At 38.2% G+C, this 21,820-nt stretch overlaps 1 protein-coding gene across 2 annotated transcripts; it reads left to right on the top strand.

The window, feature by feature from the left end:
- Window positions 1-85: 85 nt before the first annotated feature.
- Window positions 86-21,734, top strand: LOC127618974 (syntaphilin-like). Of its 2 annotated transcripts, XM_052091680.1 has the most exons (6): window positions 86-232; window positions 6,812-6,953; window positions 13,170-13,286; window positions 14,853-14,960; window positions 15,076-15,225; window positions 16,239-21,734. In XM_052091680.1, the coding sequence occupies exons 2-6, from the start codon at window positions 6,910-6,912 to the stop codon at window positions 17,875-17,877; spliced, it is 2,058 nt and encodes a 685-aa protein (XP_051947640.1). In that variant the 5' UTR covers window positions 86-232; window positions 6,812-6,909; the 3' UTR covers window positions 17,878-21,734. The 2 variants fall into 2 exon arrangements, with proteins under 2 accessions (XP_051947640.1, XP_051947641.1); XM_052091681.1 differs by lacking the exons at window positions 86-232; window positions 6,812-6,953 and adding an exon at window positions 7,722-7,742.
- Window positions 21,735-21,820: the final 86 nt, after the last annotated feature.

Genomic DNA, 21,820 nt, shown 5'->3' with positions numbered 1-21,820 from the left:
TCGTAAAATTACGCGTCTGCTCACATCTCGCCTCTCTCGTCTTCCTTCACGGGTCTCTCAAACAATCCTCAAGCGCCAGAATCACCTCACCCGCCCCGTCGACTCGCCCTCCCAAGCAGCGGTGCACCGCTGCGGCGGAGTCCTTGACGGGGACGAGTACCATGGTAAACACGACAAAACACCGCAGGTTTTATGAAGATCAAGCAGATTCTAGCTGGAAGGTGGCAACCAGGTGAGAACATTTTATTTTTGCGTTGTAACGTGACGTGCAAATCGTGATGCATCTGCAGCGAAAGACTCCTACATTTCCAGCGTGTGTAGGACACGCCAAGGACTGTGACGTGCCAGGTAACCGGTGGATATGATATCTGGAAGTAAATCGATTTCTAACATTTGCACGGTAAATGTTTGCACCGTAAGATTGGGTTTCGGTCTTTAGGTCTGTGTACACAGAGCAGATGTTTTCCTGCATCGAGCATGCGTGTGCATCTTGCGTTTGTTTTTGTTTTGCCAATATTGCGCCTTCATGTTATTTTAATCTGGAGCGGTTTGTTTTTAATTTTTTTATAATTGAATATTATTTTCGGTTCCCTAGTCTTGCTAAACTGCTTTAATGTCGGATTGGGTTTCAGCAACTCTCTTAAGCTGTGAGTCGTGACAGAGACAGTGTTTTTTTTTTTATGTTGAACGGCCTATGGTGCAGGATGACCTTGCATCTCCATAAGGACTTGCAGATTGCGGAGAAAGTGTGCTTAAAAGAAGATTTTGGTGGCCCTAGATTGATAATCATTTGCTGTCTTTATCACTGCAAAGCAAGTTCACATATAAGCAATATTTCCACGTCTCAATGAGGATCACTATTAATCTCTTTACTGCCTTTGGCATCTCAACAATTATCACTCCCTTCATTTCCCGGGATGTTGTTTGACTCCTCTGAGCTTTATCCGTATTGCACTGTGAGCCTTGCTTGCCTTGCCATAGTGTAATGTCACCATGTTGTCTGTCTCACCACATACACACAAGCAAAGTAAGCCAATCACACCACTTGTGGAGCTCACCTTCTAGAATAGTGGCTGAATTGCTGTCTCCATGGTGACTCTGTCATATCCTCTAAGCATACAACCTAATTTTCCAAATCTTTTCCTACCACAATGGTTTCAACTTGAAAGCCACATGTGCGTTTGCCTCTAAAAGTGATAGTTCACCCAAAAATTACAATTCTACCATTTAATCACCCTCATGTTATCCCAGATGTGTATGATTTTCTTTCTAATGCTAATTATAAATTAAGGTTTTTTTGAAGAATATTTCAGCTCTGTAGGTCCATACAATGCTGACCAAAACTTTGAAGTTCCAAAAAGCAAATAAAGGCAGCATAAAAGTAATCCATAATTCTCCAGTGGTTTAATCCATGTCTTCTGAAGTGATCCATTCGGTTTTGGGTGAGAACAGGGAATGGCAAGATGGACAGTAAACAATAAGTTACATTGGACTTTTCTAACCCAAAACTGTTCATATCGCTTCAGAAGACATGGATTTAAACACTGGTGTCTTATGGGTTACTATTATGCTGCCTTTTGTGCCCCATTTGCAACCAACAGTGATATTTATCTAAATATCTTCATTTGCATTCAGCAGAAGAAAGAAAGTTATACACATCTGGGATGGCATGAGTGTGAGCAAATTATGAGAAAACTTTCATTTTAAGTGAACTGTCCTTTTAATGTTTAATTATATTTCACTCTGTATGTGTGCAGGCAGTAAATATAGAGCCATTGCAGGTTATCCCTTTAATATACTGGATGTCTGGTTCCCTTATTGTAATTGCTGTTGAAGTATCTACTGTTTTGTATAGGTCCACTTTAGCTGATTGCATTGATTACACCTAAATTTGCAGACACTTCATCAAACCACATGCAGAACATTTTCTGAATTCCATACTGTGCTGTTCATTCACTTTGGAGCATGCATGCTTTATTAGCTACACTGCATTCATCCATCCACACTGGACACATTCAGCTATGTCCATTGATGAGTGATCATGGCTCTCTTACGGCTCATAAGGGATGACTTGACGAATTACTTCATAATCTCTTAGTTCTTCTGATTGCTTCTTGTGTCTAGTCTTGCTCCTATTATATGTAAATCTTAAAGGGATAGATCACCCAAAAATGATTATTCTCTCATTGTTTACTCACACTGATGCCATTCCAGATGTGTATGACTTTCTTTCTTGAGCAGAACACAAACAATTTTTAGAAGAATATATTTTTAGTATGAATGAGTGCCACATTTCTAAAGCTCCAAAAAACACATAAAGGCAGCATAAAAGTAATCCATACAACTCCAGTGGATTAATTTATGTATTCTGAAGCGAAATGCTAGGTGTGTGTAAGAAATTAGAGGTTTAACAGTTTATCGTGGGATGATGCATCACGGTTAAAACATTTGACTATGTGCATCGTGGAGATGGGACGCATATGTATCTAACATTATTTTGTATTTTCAGAAGCAGAATTATCAGCTGATATTTCCATTTGGTGTCACCATTGCCCTGTTCTGGCTGTTTTTAGTCCCAGTACATCTCTAATGGATCATTTAGCAATTTTAAGAACAGTAATTTTAGCTAAATTAAGGAAACAAACAAATGGCTTTGCATATGTCTCTAAAGTACTAATAATACACACTTCCCACTTTTTTCATGGCAAACTCGTAAAATTGCCCCTCTGTGACGCTTTCTGCTACTCTTGACATGTGGAGGGCGATGCGGTGCTTGACGCTGGCATTGAACGGTGCATTGACGCCTCGACTCAACTCATGTGAAATGCGCTTTACAATGAAAGAACATTATTGAAACTCAAAATGATTATTATTTGTCTATTATTGTGGTCCTTTCTGATAAAGTCATGCTCAGCGGTTTAAATACTGTAGGAAAATGATACTGTAGATCTGCTTTGTGTTTATAATTCTTATTCTGAAGTCAGTAGATTTGTAGACATGCAAGTTTTAATAAAGGATAAGGAAAGGACGTTATTGAAACGTCATTGAAACTCACTATTATTGGATGTAAAATATTGCGCAGACTGAAGGAAGACTATAGATCTGCTTTGTTCTTTTAATGCTTAAACACTATAAAGTCTCTTGGTAGATTTTGGTCATGAACGACTGAAAATGATTCACTGACTCACTCATAGCTCATAAGACGCTCATTTCTCCCCACCTAGTGACGTTTCCAGAAAGGGTCACTGAACTAATCAGTTGATAAAATTAAACACATTTGTGAAACAGAAGCAAGCCTCACCAAAATACTCTTTATTTTGCTGCTAATTCTGCAAATTTTAAACTTGAATAAAGTTGAATCACAAAAAAGCTGGAATTGGTGCTTTTAGTTTATTCTTAAAAACAAATATCCCCTGAAAAATTGTTCATGGACCAGTGATTGTCTTAACGTTTTCACCCCTCATGAGTTTGCATCCCTGTCATTTGTTGTGGCATTGCAAGAACAAATCTACAAATTAGAAAAGAAGAAATGTGTTGTTTTTTTATGATCCATTTAGCGCTCTTGCCACCGGTGATCTCACACAGCGTAGCCTACCTTTGTGACTTTTTATTGTTTGTTTGTTTGTTTTTTGCATAGCTGAATTTCAAACATTTAAAAGTAAACATGCTACTAAGACTAGTAGCATGTTTTTTTTAACATGGACCAGATCTTGAAAAGGAAAAATATTGACGATGGTTAGGCTTTGTGGGATAGTGGTGTGCGTAGAAGTTTTTTTTGTCATTAAAAAGTACTGTGGCAGAAAAAAGGTTGGGAAACACTGATATAAGCACCCATTTGCCAACCATTTTAGCACTATTATGATCTAATATATTCTTTTAATAATTGCACCACTATATCAAGCAAAGCACACATGCTGTGAATCAGACTTTGTAGTTTTCAAGCTCATTGAATAATGAAGAAGCCTTTTGTAATTATTTATATTTAATTTGTTTTGACATTCTAGGTCTCCTCTAATTGTTATATGGCACTGCAGTAAGCATAATTACCACCACCAAGGTCTCAAATTGACAAACAAATCCCTGTTTTCTAGATTGTTGAATAATTTGCTCACCTTCATGCTCCATTTCCCTCATCTTCTAATGACATCCTATAGTAAGTGTATATAGTAAGTGCCACACACAAGATCCAAAAAAAAAAAAAATAACATTACCAGATTGCATACTAAATTCTGCTGACACCTTGCTGGCAATTACACACAATCCAGTTATGTATTGTATACTGTACAAATACTTGAGAGCCATATATTAGGGTCTGACCCCTTTTCTTAATGGGTCATCTAAATATTCAAATCATGAATCACCTAACCATATATGGTTAGCAGTTGAGGATTTTATGACAATTTTTACTGTGGACATTGGAGAAACTAAGACTCTATGCTTCTGCATTGGTGCAAATTTCAAACAGATAGAATGTTTGTTTTTTCAAACATTCAGGTTTATCAGCTGCAATCTACATAATGACTCACACTGCACCAGAGGGCAACAACACTGTCCAGATACTGACTCAGTGGTTGCACATTTTCCAGCGAAAGCTGCTTGGTAGTTTTGTTAATTTTTGTCAACCAACCGAACCCATGAAACTTTTGTCTTACTAAACCCACACTGTAAAATAATCAGCTCACTAAAATTAAACTAAAGTAAAAGAAAACTAAAACCAAAAATTATTTATTCATTTTATCACCGTCATGCCATCTCAAACCCATATGACTTACTCTCATCCATTGTACCAAAAATTTGATTTGAAATTTGATTTGCCATCCTGTAAGTAAATAGTGACTTTAGTCTGTGAAGCTTGAAATACCACACAGTGCACACCATGCAACCACAGTAAAAGTAATCAAAACGTCTTGTGCACTATGTTCCAAGTCCTCTGACATACGATTAATTTGTGCAATGAACAGAATTAAATTTAAGTTATTATTTGCAACCTAGTCTTATAGAATGAACCTTAATATTACTACATTTTTGCAAACTGATTTTTATGTGATTTCTACATTTTTGCTGCAGTATCCTGGTGAAATTAAAACTAGAGGTGCCACATCTATGTTGCACACACATATCAAGGGCACTATGGCTGTTTATAAACGCATATTTTTCACTCTGTTACACCCTGCTATGTTATTATATCAACAGACTTTTACTAATGCATTATTTGAAAAAGGATACATTTTAATGCTTGTATTACAGACCCACCTACATTTACACACTTATGTCCAACATCATTAGATTCGCTCTAGATCACCTGATAGAGTGTTGGACTTTGGACTCAGAAACCGAGCCTCAAGCCCAGCCAAGGACTCTTGAGACAAAAGTGAAAGTGAAGCTAAATGACATGGTTGCTTCAGTAAATGTGCTATTCAAGTCAAATTTGCTTTTGTATAGGTTAGGTTTAGGTGTTTGTTTAGGGTAAGATGTCTCATTTATCTTTTAAGACACTATTGGTTAGGTTTAGGTTAAAGTTTTAGGTTAGGGAGGTCCGTTTTACTCATTAAAACATCCATCTAATATTCACCCTAAAAACCTTGTCTGATTACAACATCATTTCACTCGCTTTTGGTGCCCCCCGCTGGACATTTCACTGGGAAACTGCACCCTAAAGTATAACGAAGCATGTAACTTTGGTTTGCAAATATTTTGCCATTTTCCCTTTTAAATTTCATGAGATCAGGCTGGCTGTGCTTAAATCAAATAATCCACCTACGTCAGTAACATCAAACCTCATTGGTTCTCATTGCGTCTTGTGACCAAACGTGTGGCTTGACAGAATTGAGTAGAAGTGATAGAAATTATTGTGATAAGAAAACAAAGATGCCATAGCATAATGTTGAAAACATATTTTACAGTGTATGAAGAATTTAAAAGAGAAACCTAAAGAAGCCACATGCCAAAAGACATCTTATTGGAAAGGTGTTGTCATTAATAAGTACATAATTGATTATTATGGTTGAATTTATAGAGGGGGAATAATGGCTTCAGATTGTTGTGCAATGTTGCTGATACTGAGCCGTGCCAACTGGTGTGTTTAATTATTCAGGTCAATAATCCCCTCTTACCCTCACCTTCCATGTCTCATTCCCTTGTTTGTCTTTTTCTCTCAAAATAGCTATTATGCAAATATAATAATGACTGTAGCTCTTTTGGCTGAATGTAAAAGCTAAAGCTCTATTATCACTGTTGACCAGCGAAGAGTCAGTGACCTGCTAGTCTGTGCACAAAGCTAAATATATTAGAGCTCAACGTGCACTGCTGTTTCCAGCTCTCAGAGTGAAGAGGTCAATTACATTAAGTAGAGACATTCTAACGTTCATTTCAAAACTATTAAATGCCACAAAAGTATGGGAATTATGTACTGACAGAAAAATATATATATATTTCTTGTATTTTAGCACTTCTTCAAAGTAGCCACCATTTGTCTAGTTTACAGTTCTGCACACTCTTGGCATTTTCTCAACTAACTTCATGAAGTGCCACTTGGGATTATAAACCGTACTGAAGTAGGTCCCTTGACACTTGTTGGCTGCTTTACCTTCACTATCCACTTCAGCTCATACATTAATACATGGGAACAATTTTTATTTGTTTACAAAATAATTTCTAGCATTCAAGAATAAGCATTTGGATTAAAAGGTTAAGATCATGAGAAAAAAATACAGTCAACTGAGTCCAAACCTTTGACTAGTAGTGCAAGTAAGATGAGTTTATGAGTTTGATTTTCTTTTGTGAAACTGATCTTTTCTTGTACTTTATTCAGACTGGCTGCAGCTGAGCATTTGAGGCTGTGTTGAGAGGGAAAGACAGATCAAGAGATCCAGCTGAATAAGGAGAAAAAGGGAGACGGCTGCTGACTCCATGTCTTCGCCTGCAAATAAAAGATCTGGTTCTGGAACACACAAGTAAGGCACATTTCTTTTGTCATTCAAAATGTTTTGTTTGATGCTATGAAATCTAACCCATCCTGCTGTCTGTTTAGCTCTTTCAATTTCTGTCTTTTGTCAAGATTTAGTTCACCCAACAAATGCCTGGTTGTATAAAAAACTGCTTGAATGGCAAGTACAGAATCTTTATAAGCACATTGCTATTGCAGGATATAAATGTAACAGCTATACAGTAGGTATCATATTCTAGAAATAAATATAGACAGATGGAAGACAGTACCGGGTCAAAGTTTATCTTCCTTCCCTCTTTTATCTGTCTTCCTTCTCTCCTTCTTTTCCTTCCAACCTTCCTTCCTACCTACATTTCCTTCCTTCTCTCCTTCCTTCTTTCCTTTCCTTCATATCCTTTCTTCCTACCTTCCTTCATTACTTCTTCCCTTACTTCCAACCTTTACCTGTATTCCGTTCTTCTCTCCTTCCTTCCTTGCTTCCTCCTTTTCCTTCTTTCTTTCCTACCTTTCCTTCCATAATTTCCTTCCTTCTCTACTTTCTTCACTCCTTCCTTGAATCCTTTCCACCTTCTCTCCTTCCTTCTCTCCTACCCTTCCTTCCTTCTTTCTTTTATTCATTTCTTCCATCCTTTCTTTGTTTCTTTTTTCGTGCTTGCTTGCTTTCTTGTAATATTGCATTAGAGCCCAGCTCTGTGCCTCTGTCTCATCTCTGTTTCCTCAGATTCAACCTGCTGAAGGCCCTACAGCCTAAGCATCGCTTGAAACAAATGGTGTCGTCTCCCACTGCTTCCCCTGTGTGAGACTCTGATTCAGTACACTACAGTAGGACATGACTAGAAGAACACACTTCTGCATTAGGCGTACACACTCAGCCCCAATCTTAAACCAGACCACTACCCACTAACACTTGTTTACATGCACTTTTAAAGTTTGAATTCATTTGGACTAAAGCAACAATTTGTCTTTTTAAAATGCAATGTAAATGCTTTAGCCTGACTGAAATCATACTAGACTAACAGACTTGTAATCGTAGCTGAACTTTGTCCAGTATGTACGCTTGTTAATCAGTTCACAACTGGCCTTGGTATTGCATATATGCTCCGAAAGACAGCCTCTTTAACACTACATCAACTGTTGAAATATTCAAATATTCTATTACACATTATGTAGGGCTGCCCCCTGATAGTCAACCAAACCTTAGTGGATGAGAAGGGACTTGGTTGACCAAGTTTTGACTGATCGGTTGGTCGCAGAAGAAAAAAACTCCACAGGAAACCGAGGAAAACCGGTATTACCACTGGCTGGATGCTAGATGGTACTGTGGGGTAATTTTCGTTAAGCAGGGTTAGGGTTATGCATACACAATAAAGCAAGAAACCTTGATTTCAAACTTTGAACTTAATTTTATTTTTTTATTTTAATCAAATATTCAAATGAAACTGGAAAAAAATGAAGTGCAATTAACAGTTGTCAACATCTCTCTGGCAGAGAACCTGCTTCATCTGTGCGTTCTCTAGGGGTCAGGTATTTCATTGTCCAGGAACATACATCATGTGTGTGAATACATTTGTTTTGTTCCCTCCTTCACGATATATACGATATATATATATATGTATGTATTTATGTAATTGGATATTGGATATACACTACTAGTCAAAACTTTTGACTGAAATGTTTCTTATGATCGTAAAAACCTTTTGATCTGAAAGCATATGCTTAAATGTTTGAAATTAGTTTTGTAGACAAAAATATAATTGTGCCACCATATGAATTTATTTAATTAAAAACTAAAATTTGATAATAATAAAAAAAAAAAAAAACGTTTTTGAAATTGATGACTTAATAATAAAGAAAATCAGACAATAAGTCCCCAACATAGATGGGAACTCCTTTTAGGTATATATATATATATATATATATAAAACCTTCCATTTACTGTCAGACAAGTATCCGTCTAAACATGCAGGCGGAAAATTACTTACACAAATGAAGACATAAAAACAATTAGAAATGTAAAAATTTGTAATCACAGATGTATAGGCTGCAGAGTTGTGGTCACAATGAACTGCTCTGTGAACTGAACTCAAAACACCTGAGCTGAGATGTCTGAGGTCATTTGCAGCACTCATATATGATACTGTTCTTGCAAAGAAAAAAAAATTCAGAAGACAGAAACAAAGAAAGTGTGAGAACCTTTTACATGCGCGTGTTCCACGAGTCTGCATGCCTCCATATAAACATGTATGCGCATAGACGCATGTCATCTGATCTTAATAATATAATAAAGTGAGTTTCTTCAAGCGTGTGTCTGTGTGTCTATGGGCAAATTATTTTTAATATTAATTTGATAATAATAATAGCCTAATAATAATAATGTTATAGATTAATGGGAATGTAATGGGTGATCACTCTGACCATCTTCAATCCCCGAGATCATCGTCTGTCGGCACAACCCTAATGTGCATTTCTCTCTATAAATTAACAAAATGTTCAGACAGTCTCCTTGCTTGTTTTTCTGAATAACTTCCGCTTTTGCCGTTGTTACTGCGGCTCGCTTTGTGCATGCGCTTGTAAAATTTATATTTTAATTATTATGGTTTAGTATTTCTCTGTAATGTAGAACAGTGTTGGCAATGTTACTTATAACATCGACTAATGGCTTAAATTAACACCTAGTAGTTGACTAGGAAATTCTTTGGTCGGGGGCAGCCCTAACATTATGTCATAATTTATATACCCGGACTGACAGATAAAGACTGTAGCTCGATTACACCAAATCCGCTGTACTATAACTTCGACAATAAACGTAATGAATGTTTCTGTTGAGTATCTGGGAGTATGAATTGTGTTTGTTGACACAGTTCTGGTGATTGTGCTCAGCTCTCAGGTCTTTGAAGCTTGGAGAAAGAGCTAATGGATTGGAGTCACACAAGATTGTCAGTCTCTAAATGGGAAATTGTCCCTTAAGAAACAATTTGACTAGTAGAATTTAGAATCTGTGAGACTTACAATGAATGCAGTATTGTCCCATTTGCGATTCTATTGAGTGTGTATGGCATTAATCTAGGTAAATTATAATAAATTACTTCAAAGGCACATAAAATAGCATTATATTCACTACACTGCATTACCTGACTTTTCCTTAATTAGTTCATCTCACTGGACACATGATAATCTTCCCAATTTTGTCCAACTATACTGGCTGCTGTTTTCTTTTTCTGCCTTGCCTGCCTTCCTACTCCCTCTCTACAAGCATGCTTCAGCTTTTTCAATATGCTTTTCTTTCCTCTGTTTTGCTCTCAGCTTAACCATGACCTGCTTGCTTTCATGGTTAGGGCAGTTCAGCAACCACTTTACAGACCACCAATGGTGGTCCTGGTGGACAGTATTTAAGGTGGTTTGTCACTCTCAATGTGTGTTTTTATGCAATTATATTTTACGGGATGTCCTAAAAAGTCTCGTATATATTGATGAAATTATATTTTAACCAACTGTCTCCATGAGTACACTATGGTATTTTATATAGTTTTACCAACTAATGCATATAGACTTTCATACTACAATAACAGGAACCTTATCTGTACCAATTATTGTTGCTGATTAATAATTGTATGAATTTTGTTTCTGTTTGATAATGCTTTGATTTTTTTTAAACAGCCACCAATTATCTGTGTTGAAGCTGTAAATAGTGGTCAACCAATGTGAATTCTGATACTGATATGTACTCAAAATGAACCACAAAATTATTTTTAAAACAGAAATGGTTTATTATCCATTGACAAGGCTGTTGGTAGATTTTGGAATTGACACAGGAAGGAACTAACACACTTCTGTATATCAGGCTGGTGCCAAAGTATCACTAGCTTCAAAGTGTGATCCCACCTCAAATTGCACCACTCTGCAACACCTGACAAGGAAATGCTTTCATTCAAACCCAAAACTTAATTTTCCAAAGAGAGAATGTTTCTGGGGGATTAAAGAGTCATTACACTCTAAGCTATCCCTTAATCCATTACTCCTAGAATATGACAGGTGATCGCATGGTATTTTGTTTAAATGTAATGAATTTGGAAAGGCTTTGTGAAATAGGTACTTTCCCTGAACAATACAGCATGAAACTGCATGTTCAGAAGGGCTATATTCAGGACTTATTGTCCCTTTTATATATAAGTGGCATTTAATGCCAGTATAGATGAAGGAAATGGTATAATACGGTCACACCGAATCTGATTAGCCTTTGTACAATACGTCCAGCTGTCTTTGGTTTATTTTTTCTCTTAATAAGAGAATAAAGTGTGCCAAACGGCTCTAATCCTACCAGCCCTGTGCTAGTGTTTTTGGCAACCTGAATTAATTATAAGAAGCTCCTTTTATCTTGATCACTTTTATCCACTGGCTACTGACTGCAGTGTTAATTACACTGCATACCCAATTATTAGGAAAGTGAGTATTCTGATCTTATTATTTCCATGCACATTTTCCAACTCCAACCCCTATAAACTTGAATGCTTATTGGATTCAATAATTTTCAGGTGGTATGTATTTGTGTCATGAGGATGGGTGTGCCGAAAGTGACTAACACCTTATATCAAGGTGTGCATAATTATTAGGCAGCTTCATTACCTCAGGTAAAATGGGCCAAAAAAGAGATTTAACTGACACTGAGAAGTCAAATAATGTAAAATGTCTTGTAGATGAATGCAAAACTCTTGAAATAGCTAAACTATTAAGGCGTGACCACCGGACAATCAAATGTTTTGTTGCGAATAGTCAGGAGAATAAAAGGTGCAAATGAATTGCAAAAGACTTTAGAAGAGTTAAACGTGACGCTACTAGGAACCCAATATCCAGATCTAAACATATCCCAGAACTGCAACCTACCTGGTGTGTCCAGAAGTACAAGGTGGCATGTGCTCAGAGACCTGGGCAAGGTCATGAAGGCTGAAACACGACCACCACTGAACAAGATTCACAAGTTGACGCATCAAGATTGGGCAAAGAAATACCTGAAGACAGATTTTTCAAAGGTTTTAGGGACAGATGAAATGAGAGTGACTCTTGATGGAGCAGATGGATGGGCCTGTGGCTGGATCACTAATGCACACAGGGCACCACTTCGAGTCAGGCGCCAGCAAGGTTGAGTAAGGGTACTAGTATGGGCTGCTATCATTAAGGATGAGGTAGTTGGACCATTTCAAGTTGAAGATGGACTGAAACTCAACTCTCAAACCTACTGCCAGTTTCTGGAAAGTACTTTCTTCAAGCAGTAGTAAAGGAAGAAGTTTGCAGCATTCAAGAAGGCCATGATCTTTATGCAGGACAATGCTCCATCACATGCATCCAAGTACTCCACTGCTTGTGTAGACAGCAAGGGCCTCAAAGATGCCCAAATAATGACTTGGCCCCTTTCTCACCTGACTTAAATCCTACTGAGAACTTGTGGGCCCTTCTCAAATGTGAGATTTACAGTGAGGGAAGACAATACGGCTCTTTGAACAGCATTTGGGAGGCTGTAGTTGCTGCTTGTTGATCGTGAACCGATCAAGAAACTGACAGACTCCATTGATGGAAGGCTCATGGCAGTTATTGAAAAGAAGGGTGGCTATTTTGGTCACTGAATATTTATGAAAGGCCAGAAATGTTTTTTAATTGTTATTTTGTGTTACTTATTTGTTGCACCCAGGGCAGCACTGGTAATCTGACATACTGGGCATTTTCCTGGAGGGCCGATGCACTTTTGGGCCGTTCAGGGGTGAACACCCTCAGCGAACACTCCTCCCGCTCAACAGATGGGTCAGTTGCCATGTAAAATCCTGGCCAGATTTCTATTCCCAGTCCAGCCCTGGCTAATAATTGTGCACACTAATAGTTGCCTAATAATTGTGCACACTTATATGCTCCCCTGAGAAACATAAAACTCACCATTTTCTTTGTTAATATTCAGGGTTGAGGTTCAGTAACATTTTGGATTGACTGAGAGCATTGTGTTTGTTCAACAATAAAATTAATCCTGTGAAATACAGTTTGCCTAATAATTGGGATCACAGTGAAGTCAGACAGTCTGTCTAGTCTGTCAGATCTCAAAGCTGATTTACAACATGTCAAAATGAAGCCAGCTTCATCCACAATGCAAATTATTAAAGTATCATATAATGACAGAATTTAGGCTTAGGAAGCTGTGTGTGCTGCCCTGTGTAATGATGCCTTCTTGTGTGTGGGTCAGTTTTGACTATTGCAGGTTTATAGAGCTAGACTACACACCCATGGAGTCAGGCATTATGGTCTCTATGAGACAGAGCAGAGGATTTCTGACACCAAAGTCCCCGGAACACCACTGTCGGTCAGCGCTCCATCACCCCACTGTCTCTCCTCAGTTCTGTCACTTCTCGTTGTTCTTTGTGTGGCATTGTTTTGAGCATAGATTCAAGCTCTTTGACCACAACACTTTAAAATTCCACTGAAATGAACCATGAAATGAAAATTAGATTTAATGTGTGTTCACTTTGAACCCATCTACTGAATATAGGCATGTGACGTATCAAATTTTCACGCCAAGATAATTGCTGAAGATTCCGCAATATACGGAATTATCACTGTATTGAATTACATTACAAAAACGGGTTAAACAATAAACAAACGTTATTGTTGTTCTTTTAATTACAAGTTTATAGGCTATTGTTGAGGCTAATTTTAAAGTAAAGCTAGACTAATTTTATTGTGCTAGCTACTAGGCTACAACAATAGTATGCATATTTTTTCTGGATAGCAAGCAAGTTACTAATGTGTAACTAGGTGCTTGCTACAGATTTAATAACCACAAGTTCAATCACCCTGTATGGCAATGTATGATTGCGTTGCATTCCCACTTGAACTTAATATTGAAATCAACATTGTGCCTCATCGCCATTTATTAATTAAAGGACTTAGTATTAGATGATAATACATTTATTTAATTTTGTACTACCAGGCGCAAAAAACATATATGCAAGGTATAATACATAAGGGCGCCATGTAAAGGGGGGGGGGGTGCTGTTGATACTCGCAAAATTAATGCTCATAATGGACAACACTATATCTGTATATGCTTGTGTACAATGACAAAATAAAAACTTTAGACGATAAATGCATATAGAGTTTACACTCTTTCTCGGCCAGGACAACAGATACAAATATTTTCGACTAATGCTGCATTAAACAGATTTTGTCTCTGTAAAGATGCTCTCTTAAATGAGAATTTACTGAAACCTACTGGCAAGTAGCAAATCATGACTGACATTATGAAAGCCACACAATAACATAACTTCCTGTTTCAATAGGAGATATATACACACAGGAAACTGTGCTCATCAAGCCATTTCATGGGGCCTTCAAGCTTTCAGCTATTTAATTGGACCTTAAAAGCTAAAAATGTTGTGTCAAAATTACAATTAGTAGATTGATGACTAAATGTCTGTGGTGTGGAAAGTGAATCTAGGCTTTAATCAGCATACTGGCTCTAATACTGCTGTCTGTTTCTGTTTAATCAGATATTTTGCCTTGCTTTTGTTTCTGCCTCATAATTGATCATTGAAGGATATTTAAGGTTAAAACATTTTGTCATCTGTCTCTTTCAGCACACAGTATAACTGTCTGTATTCCTTTGCAATTTGTGCCAGTTTTACACAACATCTATTTGCTTATTGTTTGTGTTTATAAAAGATGCAGGCTCCAGTACAATGTGTGAACTTCCCACATTAGGACTGTTGACTCTGTGTATAGTAGCATGTTAGTCATTTTGTATTATTGGTGGGCACGTTTGTTCATGATCGCATTTTATTGGTTCATGTGCTTGTATGTTTGTGTCAGTCTTGTATTTGTACCTGCCCAGTGTTGTGTTCTGCTGTAACATGATTTTGTTATGCTACAGACGGAGTCCAGCACCTGTTAGTAACCGTGATCCGTATGGAAATGCCTCTCTCAGTAGCAGTAGCAATTCAGGATCATGCAGGGGCAGTGATGGAAGCCCAACCCATAGGTGAGATACGCCTTACCTTTAAATCAATGACACTTTGATGAACAGAATCTCCTTTGATCATGTATGTTTTTCATAGGCTTAGAAATGCATGTCCTACTTTTCTCTTCTATGTTAGGCGTAACTTAAAACACACCTCCTGCAATGATAACCATGGTATCCGGCCTCCTCCACCCGAGCAATACCTTACACCTCTGCAACAGAAAGAAGTGTGTATAAGACACCTGAGAGCACGGCTTAAAGAGACCATTGACAGACTGCAGGATAGGTGAGGCATGCAGGCTTTTGAAATGCATAATTTGTATCATGAGGGCCCATGCTATGACAAGCAGCTGCTTTAAGATGATTTCCAGTCCTTGCAACAATTACAGATCTGCCTTTGAAGTTGCAAACAGCTTAATATTTGCATTTATTCTGTTTCAGTTTGTCATTTATTCCCTTGTCATGCACAAACTCATGTATAATATAATTATGTATTACTTCTAAGCTGTTTATTTTAGTGACAGATACCATTTTTCTAATATCAAGAATTGTAGAAGTATTAATGCTGCTGTTTGTAATCTCTGTTCCACTAGTGGCAACAAATGGAATCACAAAAATAATGATGTTTCTGAAGAAATTATCCAAACACTTCCTTCTTTTGCCATTGATCGAAACAACAGGTAGTCCCACCCCAAACTCACACCATTGGTTAAGCCAATGTTGCTGTGATGAATTGCTCAAACAGAGCAATATTAATAGTGCCATAGAGCCACAGTGTTTTCACCTTTCAAGGAAATCAGCCTACGAATGGCTTTTATTTGTCACCGTTTGACATCACATCAACCCCTTTGCATGTATTATCAAACCAGTGTGATTACACTAGGCTGGGCTCAGACCCATACGATTAAACCGGTGTGATCTGCATTCATGCTGCTGTTTACCAGCAAAGATTGACTGAAGTGGCTGTCATAATGTATCAGCTGCTCAAAAAGTCTTTTCAACATTACAATATCTTTATTTTTTTGTTACATACATTAAAATAATCACCAAATAAAAGCATAAAGCTGTTACTGTCAGAACGCACTAATGCATTAAAGAACTCACCCCGGGGGATCCGTCAGTACCAGAGAAACTCACATGCAAAAGCGTTAAGCTGGGATCGAAAAAATTACACACTTTTCTTTTCTATGATTCTTGTCTTTCTTTCACCTGCCTGTTACTTATTGGCATTCCTTTTTTTTCTTTTGACTGTCTGTTTTTTTTATCATACAGACTACTTCTTTTTCCCTCCTTCCTTAGAGACACTGAGATCGATGAGTTGCGTATTCAGTTGTCTCGTATGCAAGAAGACTGGATTGAGGAGGAGTGCCACCGTGTGGAGGCCCAGTTAGCTTTGAAAGAAGCTCGCAGGGAGATCCAGCAGCTTAAACAGGTTGTCGATGTTGTCCGTTCTAGTCTGGGAGACAATGACACAGGGGTGCAAAAGTGCTTCCAAGACATCAACCTCCAGAACCACAAGCTGGAGACTTTATTGCAGAACATGGAGCTGGCTCAAACCGGTGCTGTCAAAGCAGTGGAACCCCCAGGAGGTGGAGGGTTGGTGGGGGCAGGGCTGGAGGTCAGCGAGGGTCTGGCGGAGTCATCTGATGGCTCCCCAGCTCGCTCGCTAACTCGCAGCTCTACCTACACCAAGCTCAGCGACCAGGGCGGTCCGGAATGCAGCGGTAACGAAAATGGTTGTGACGTTCCATGTTTGTCAGGCGAGGGCACGCAAGACAGCGGGTTTGTTTGCTGCGGAGAAAGCGTAAGAGGAGCCAGCAAGGCAGACCTTCTTCAGGAAGCTGCTTTTCTGTCTCAAGAGACAGCCTTGCTGCTCAATGCGTACTCCCGCCTGCCACACTCCTCCACCTATAAGGGGCTCTGCAACAGCGAGCCCAGAGTAGTGCCACTCTGCTGTAGCGGGTACGGTACAGGGACCAATGTGAGTCTTAGTAATCCCTGTCTATCGCACCATCATCTATACCTGCACCACCTTCGGGAGCAAGCAATTCAAACCGACTATGACCATGCCCCAGCCTCATCCCCTGCTCATGGACCCAGTACATCCTTTAACTCTGATCTGGACACTATTGCTGAGCGCACCTTCCGCTCTCAGGCCTGCAGCCCAACCTCTACCTGGATGTCTGATGAAGGAGGTGACCTGGAATCAGTTGCAATGGAATCAGCTGTTACAGCAACATTTGCCACCACAGCATCAATCGTCATGGACTCTATTTCCACTAAGTCTGCTCCGGTTGTTGCAGTGCAGTCTTGGGGACCATCTGCATCTACTGCAAAAGGATCTGTGTCTCTAGCACTGAACACCACTGAGACCTCTGTCATGGAGTCTACTGTTTCAGAGTTCTCTCCAGTTTTACCATTCGTCACAACAGCTCTGACCACAGAGACCACCGAATCCCCAGTTACCAACTTGGTTTCACCTCAGCCTAGCAGAGACCCTTTGCCAAGTCCTGGCAACTCCCCCTGCTCGGCACAGTCATCAGTTGGGAAAGAAGAAGAGCCCCTCCCACAAACAACTCAGCCTTCTAGTGCACTGTCAGAGGCTGGGGCTATGGGGGATCATGTTATAGGTGCAGATGCTGATGATGAAATCGATGAGATTGCTACAGATAATGAGTCAAAGTCAACTGAGTGTGGTTTACCAGCAAAGAACTACTGGAGCCGCCACTTCCTTGTAGATTTGCTTGCAGTGGTTGTGCCAGTGGTCCCCACAGTTGCATGGTTGTGTCGGGGCACACACCGTGACAGTCAGCCAATGTACCATATTGGTTCTCTTATGCGGGGTTGTTGCACTGTGGCCCTCCATTCTCTACGTCGAGGAGGAGGTCTTCGGCACTACCCCGCAGGAGGAGGGGGTCCAGGGGGAATGAACATATGAGACCAGTTCTTCACCCTTGGCGAGTTTGGAAGGGCGGTTAAAACATTTAAGAATTGAGACCGAATTAGTGCTGTCTGTTGGATCTGTAGTCCTCTGTACACTTCTCTACACAAGAGGATGAACGAGTAGCACACCAAAACTGAAAGTATGACGCACTTGTCATTCTAGAACTTTCACCTCTTCTCCCATAACTGCTACCCTGAGTAAGGAGGCAAGTTTATGTATTCTGAATGATGGACTGACACGACTCAGCTTTGTTAGTGACACTAGATGATCCCCGTTATTACAATTGTATTACCATTATTCTGTGTAAAGGGACACAATAAGTGATGGAAAGGATCTATCCTTTTGATTGTCACTCTTGCTGTCACTGGAAAGGGTTTGTGTACCGTTTTTGTGTATTAATACATCTATGTGAGTGTTTGTGTTGTGTACAGTGCAGCCAAAGTACCTGGATAACTAATGGCCATCATTGTTCTAGTTGTATGTTAGTTAGATGTAGTTAGAAGTCCCATCACTTTCGCCTGTGTGACTACACTATATGACACTGAGCAGTTGTCTTTCTCCTTAGGAGCTAGGCAAGCACCTGCTAAGCAATTTATATGCTTTGCATATACCACTAGTGTCCTAGATAAGCCAGTCAAAAAATGATACTTGGACCATCTGGAGTCATTAGAATATTGATATTTTATTCTAGGCTGAAGTCAGTCATTGGGAAAGGTTGCTGGTTTAGAAATGATCCATATATCTGGATGCTAAATCATTATTTTAGAAATTAAATAATTAATCTTATATATTAACAGTAAGATGGATTCAGCGTTTAGACAATGATCAGGGTTAAAGGTCTTTAGTAGGGTAATGAAATCTTTCTCACCAGAAATGATTAACATTATTTCCATTGTTTATGTGCTGATTTTACCAAGGTTTGTGTTCATGATTTTCTAACCATCTAGAAATATAGTCTTAGCTCAAAAGTTTCAGTTTTGGTCATTTAACGAAAACTGCATTTAGCACATTAGCTTGGTTTAGCATATGCTGTTTCTGAGCTAGTAAGTTACATGATAAAAAAAGTAGAGTAGATGAAGTTTAAATAAAAAATTCAAGTAAACAATGGAAATAAAGAACAGAAAATCACAACACAAATATTACAATACATTTATAAAATATATTTTTTGAAGCTTTTCCCAAACATTTGGCCACAACTCTTGTTCCCTGTGATGTTTGTTCATGTTGACATTTACTGTGTATGTTCACTGACACTAAGGGGATGGGTGACATTTACTGACATGTTGATTGCACTGTTATTCACTTTATAAGCAGTTACTTGAAGTATACTTGAGTGTGTGTTTCTGTCTATCCAAAAGCCAATGCATACATGTGGATTTGTGGTTCAAGGTTAGGTTTCACCATTTTGAAAGAATTCAGCTGGATACATTTTGATTTACAAATTCACATTGATTTCCATTCATAATGTGTATAAAATTGATTCAGTGACAGATGTGTTGACTCTCCTGAAAACAGTGCACCAGATCATCAGCCAGATGAACACTAATTGTTTTGTGCTGGCATGCACCGTAGTTATTTATGTATCACGTCTTATTTTCTGTCCGTCTAAACAATTAAGAACAGCTGCTTTTCTACCTCCCTTTGGAGTGTATGTAGTCTGCATTTGGTGTTTTAATGTTCCAATAGTCTGCTGATTTCTGTAGAGAATGTGTGTGCTGTCTGCTGGGTTTTCTGGCAATCCTTTTTTCCTTTAACTGCTTGAGTCTTGATTTGTGCTTTATGTGGTGGCAAGTGCTTACAGATGTATTTAATTTATAGTCTAGTCCCTGCACTCTTCACCTCATTCCAACTAAGCACTTATTAAAGACAACTTTACAAGATATGAAGTAATACATGTTCCTTATGTTTTTTATTTGTTTGTCAAAGCTATGAATGTGGATAGTTTGTTCTGTCTCTTGGTTTATTAGACAATATCTCTGAGATTAAATTAAAATCAAGTGGTCTTTGAGACAAAGCTACTCAGAGAGTAGGACGTTGTGCTCCAAATAAAATCGTCATTGTCCATTTGTTCAATGAATTGTGTGTGAATAACATTAGCTATTTGGCCAAATGACAAAAGGTATGTTGTTTTAAAGTTTTGTTGAAATGTCACAAAAGGCCTTGATAAGATTGTCTTGAATTAATTGAAGCCATATATAAACAGAGTTGTATATGTTGGCCCTAAATGCTGATAAATTTGAGTAATAATATTTCTATTTAATGTTACATACAGTTGTATAGTAATTACATTCATGCAGCAGAGAGGGGATGTGCGTGTGTGTGTGTGTGCGTGTGTACAGGTTTCACTTTACTAAATCGGCCAAATCATGTTTAGCTTTAAATCTACTGATTGAAGTTTAGTGTATGCCATTGGTGTATGAGTGTGTGTGTGAATGGGTGATTGGGATACAGTGTAAAGCACTTTGGTAACCTCTAAGGTTAAAAAAAGCGCTATATAAGTGCAGACCATTTACCATTGAGGGGTAGGGAACAGAAAATAGAATTAGCCTGCTATGAAATCAATGGACGTCTATGAGATGTCCTCACTTGTATTGTTAAACAAACCTGTGTGTGTGTGTGTGTGTGTGTGTGTGTTCATGACTGGATGTGGATTCATTTGTATTCATGAGTCACTTTGCTTTGGATGTTAATTCTTTCCTTCGATGAAAGTTGATTGACAGACTATTTTGATTTGAATGCTAGAGCATCATCCTCCAAATTCATACTTATAAAGGGATTTTGTTTTCCCCATCTGATCTGGTTAGAGAATTTCTTAGCATATTTTCCAGGCTTCGGCATTGACAGTTCCAAGGTTTGTGTCAATGATCAACTGGGCTCAGCATTAATATAGAATGTAGTTTTGTAATCACAAAATGTGCCGTAATAGATGCATTCTCACAGATAAACAATGACGGATCTCTTAGAATTATTACTCAAATTACACTTTAGGCTAAAATTGCAATGTTTAAATGTTTTAGATCCAAGGAAGCAAGTTTTTCTTTACCAATATACACTCGCTGACCACTTTATTTACACTATATTCATGCGATTATCAGCCAATCGTTTGACACCAGAGCGATGCATAAAATCATACAGGTCAGGAGCTTTAGTTGCCACATGAATAAGTAGGTGTACAGGTGTTCCTAATAAAGTGTATATCACATCCAAATATGATTTGATTTTGTATACATCAGTACTGCTTATGTTCTGTATTCTGTTCAGGTTCCAGTTACTTAACATCAGGTAAATGTTTAGCTTTAAAAGTTTACTTCATAATAGAAATACTTTCAGGAATCTATGAAGCTAGCAATTTGTGACTTACTGTAAAAGTGAGTTACATCAGTGGATCTGTATCTGTTTAGCAGGATTGTAACAATTTAGCTATGCTGGTTTTGTTTGATTTTTTATTTCCAGATGATGATTCCAATTGTTTAAATGTTTCATCTAGCATTTTCATTTTCTTTGTTTAGTCACCATCAACCCACTTAGTGAAACAAGTCTTGTCTGTAAATGTATCATAGTGTCTATTAATACTTTCATGTCAAATAATATTTTAAATGGTAAAATGAGTGTGTGCAGACATCACAGCAACACAGCTCTTGACCCTCATCTCTCTGTAAAAGGATCTATATTAAACAGCATGGTGAAAAAAGACTTCCTGTGTTTTCAGTCTCTTTTTTTTTTAAGCATATCAACACATTAGCAGTTCAAAACCTTTTTAAAATGAAACATTGAAGTAACTGGTGGTGCTGCTGCAGCATTTAAATTGTCAGCTGAATTTTGAAATCATGACGTTGAATCATGACGATACAAATTAGTAGAAGAAAAAAAAGGTGAAGGAAAACTATATTATGACTTTGTGACAAAAAAAAAAAATTACATTTGAGATTTATATATA

This window comes from Xyrauchen texanus, chromosome 25, assembly GCF_025860055.1.
Source record: "Xyrauchen texanus isolate HMW12.3.18 chromosome 25, RBS_HiC_50CHRs, whole genome shotgun sequence".
Lineage (NCBI taxonomy): Eukaryota > Metazoa > Chordata > Actinopteri > Cypriniformes > Catostomidae > Xyrauchen > Xyrauchen texanus.
Note: the sequence above shows the minus strand (reverse complement) of the source record. Positions and strands in the feature narration are given on the sequence as shown.

What these genes read in the sequence shown, in the direction of transcription:
- LOC127618974 (XM_052091680.1), top strand. Translation starts at nt 6,910, where the DNA reads ATGTCTTCGCCTGCAAATAAAAGATCTGGTTCTGGAACACACAA. An exon ending in TCCCCGGAACACCACTGTCG is followed by an intron (nt 13,287 to 14,852) that starts GTCAGCGCTCCA and finishes GTTATGCTACAG; the next exon opens with ACGGAGTCCAGCACCTGTTA. An exon ending in GATGGAAGCCCAACCCATAG is followed by an intron (nt 14,961 to 15,075) that starts GTGAGATACGCC and finishes CTTCTATGTTAG; the next exon opens with GCGTAACTTAAAACACACCT.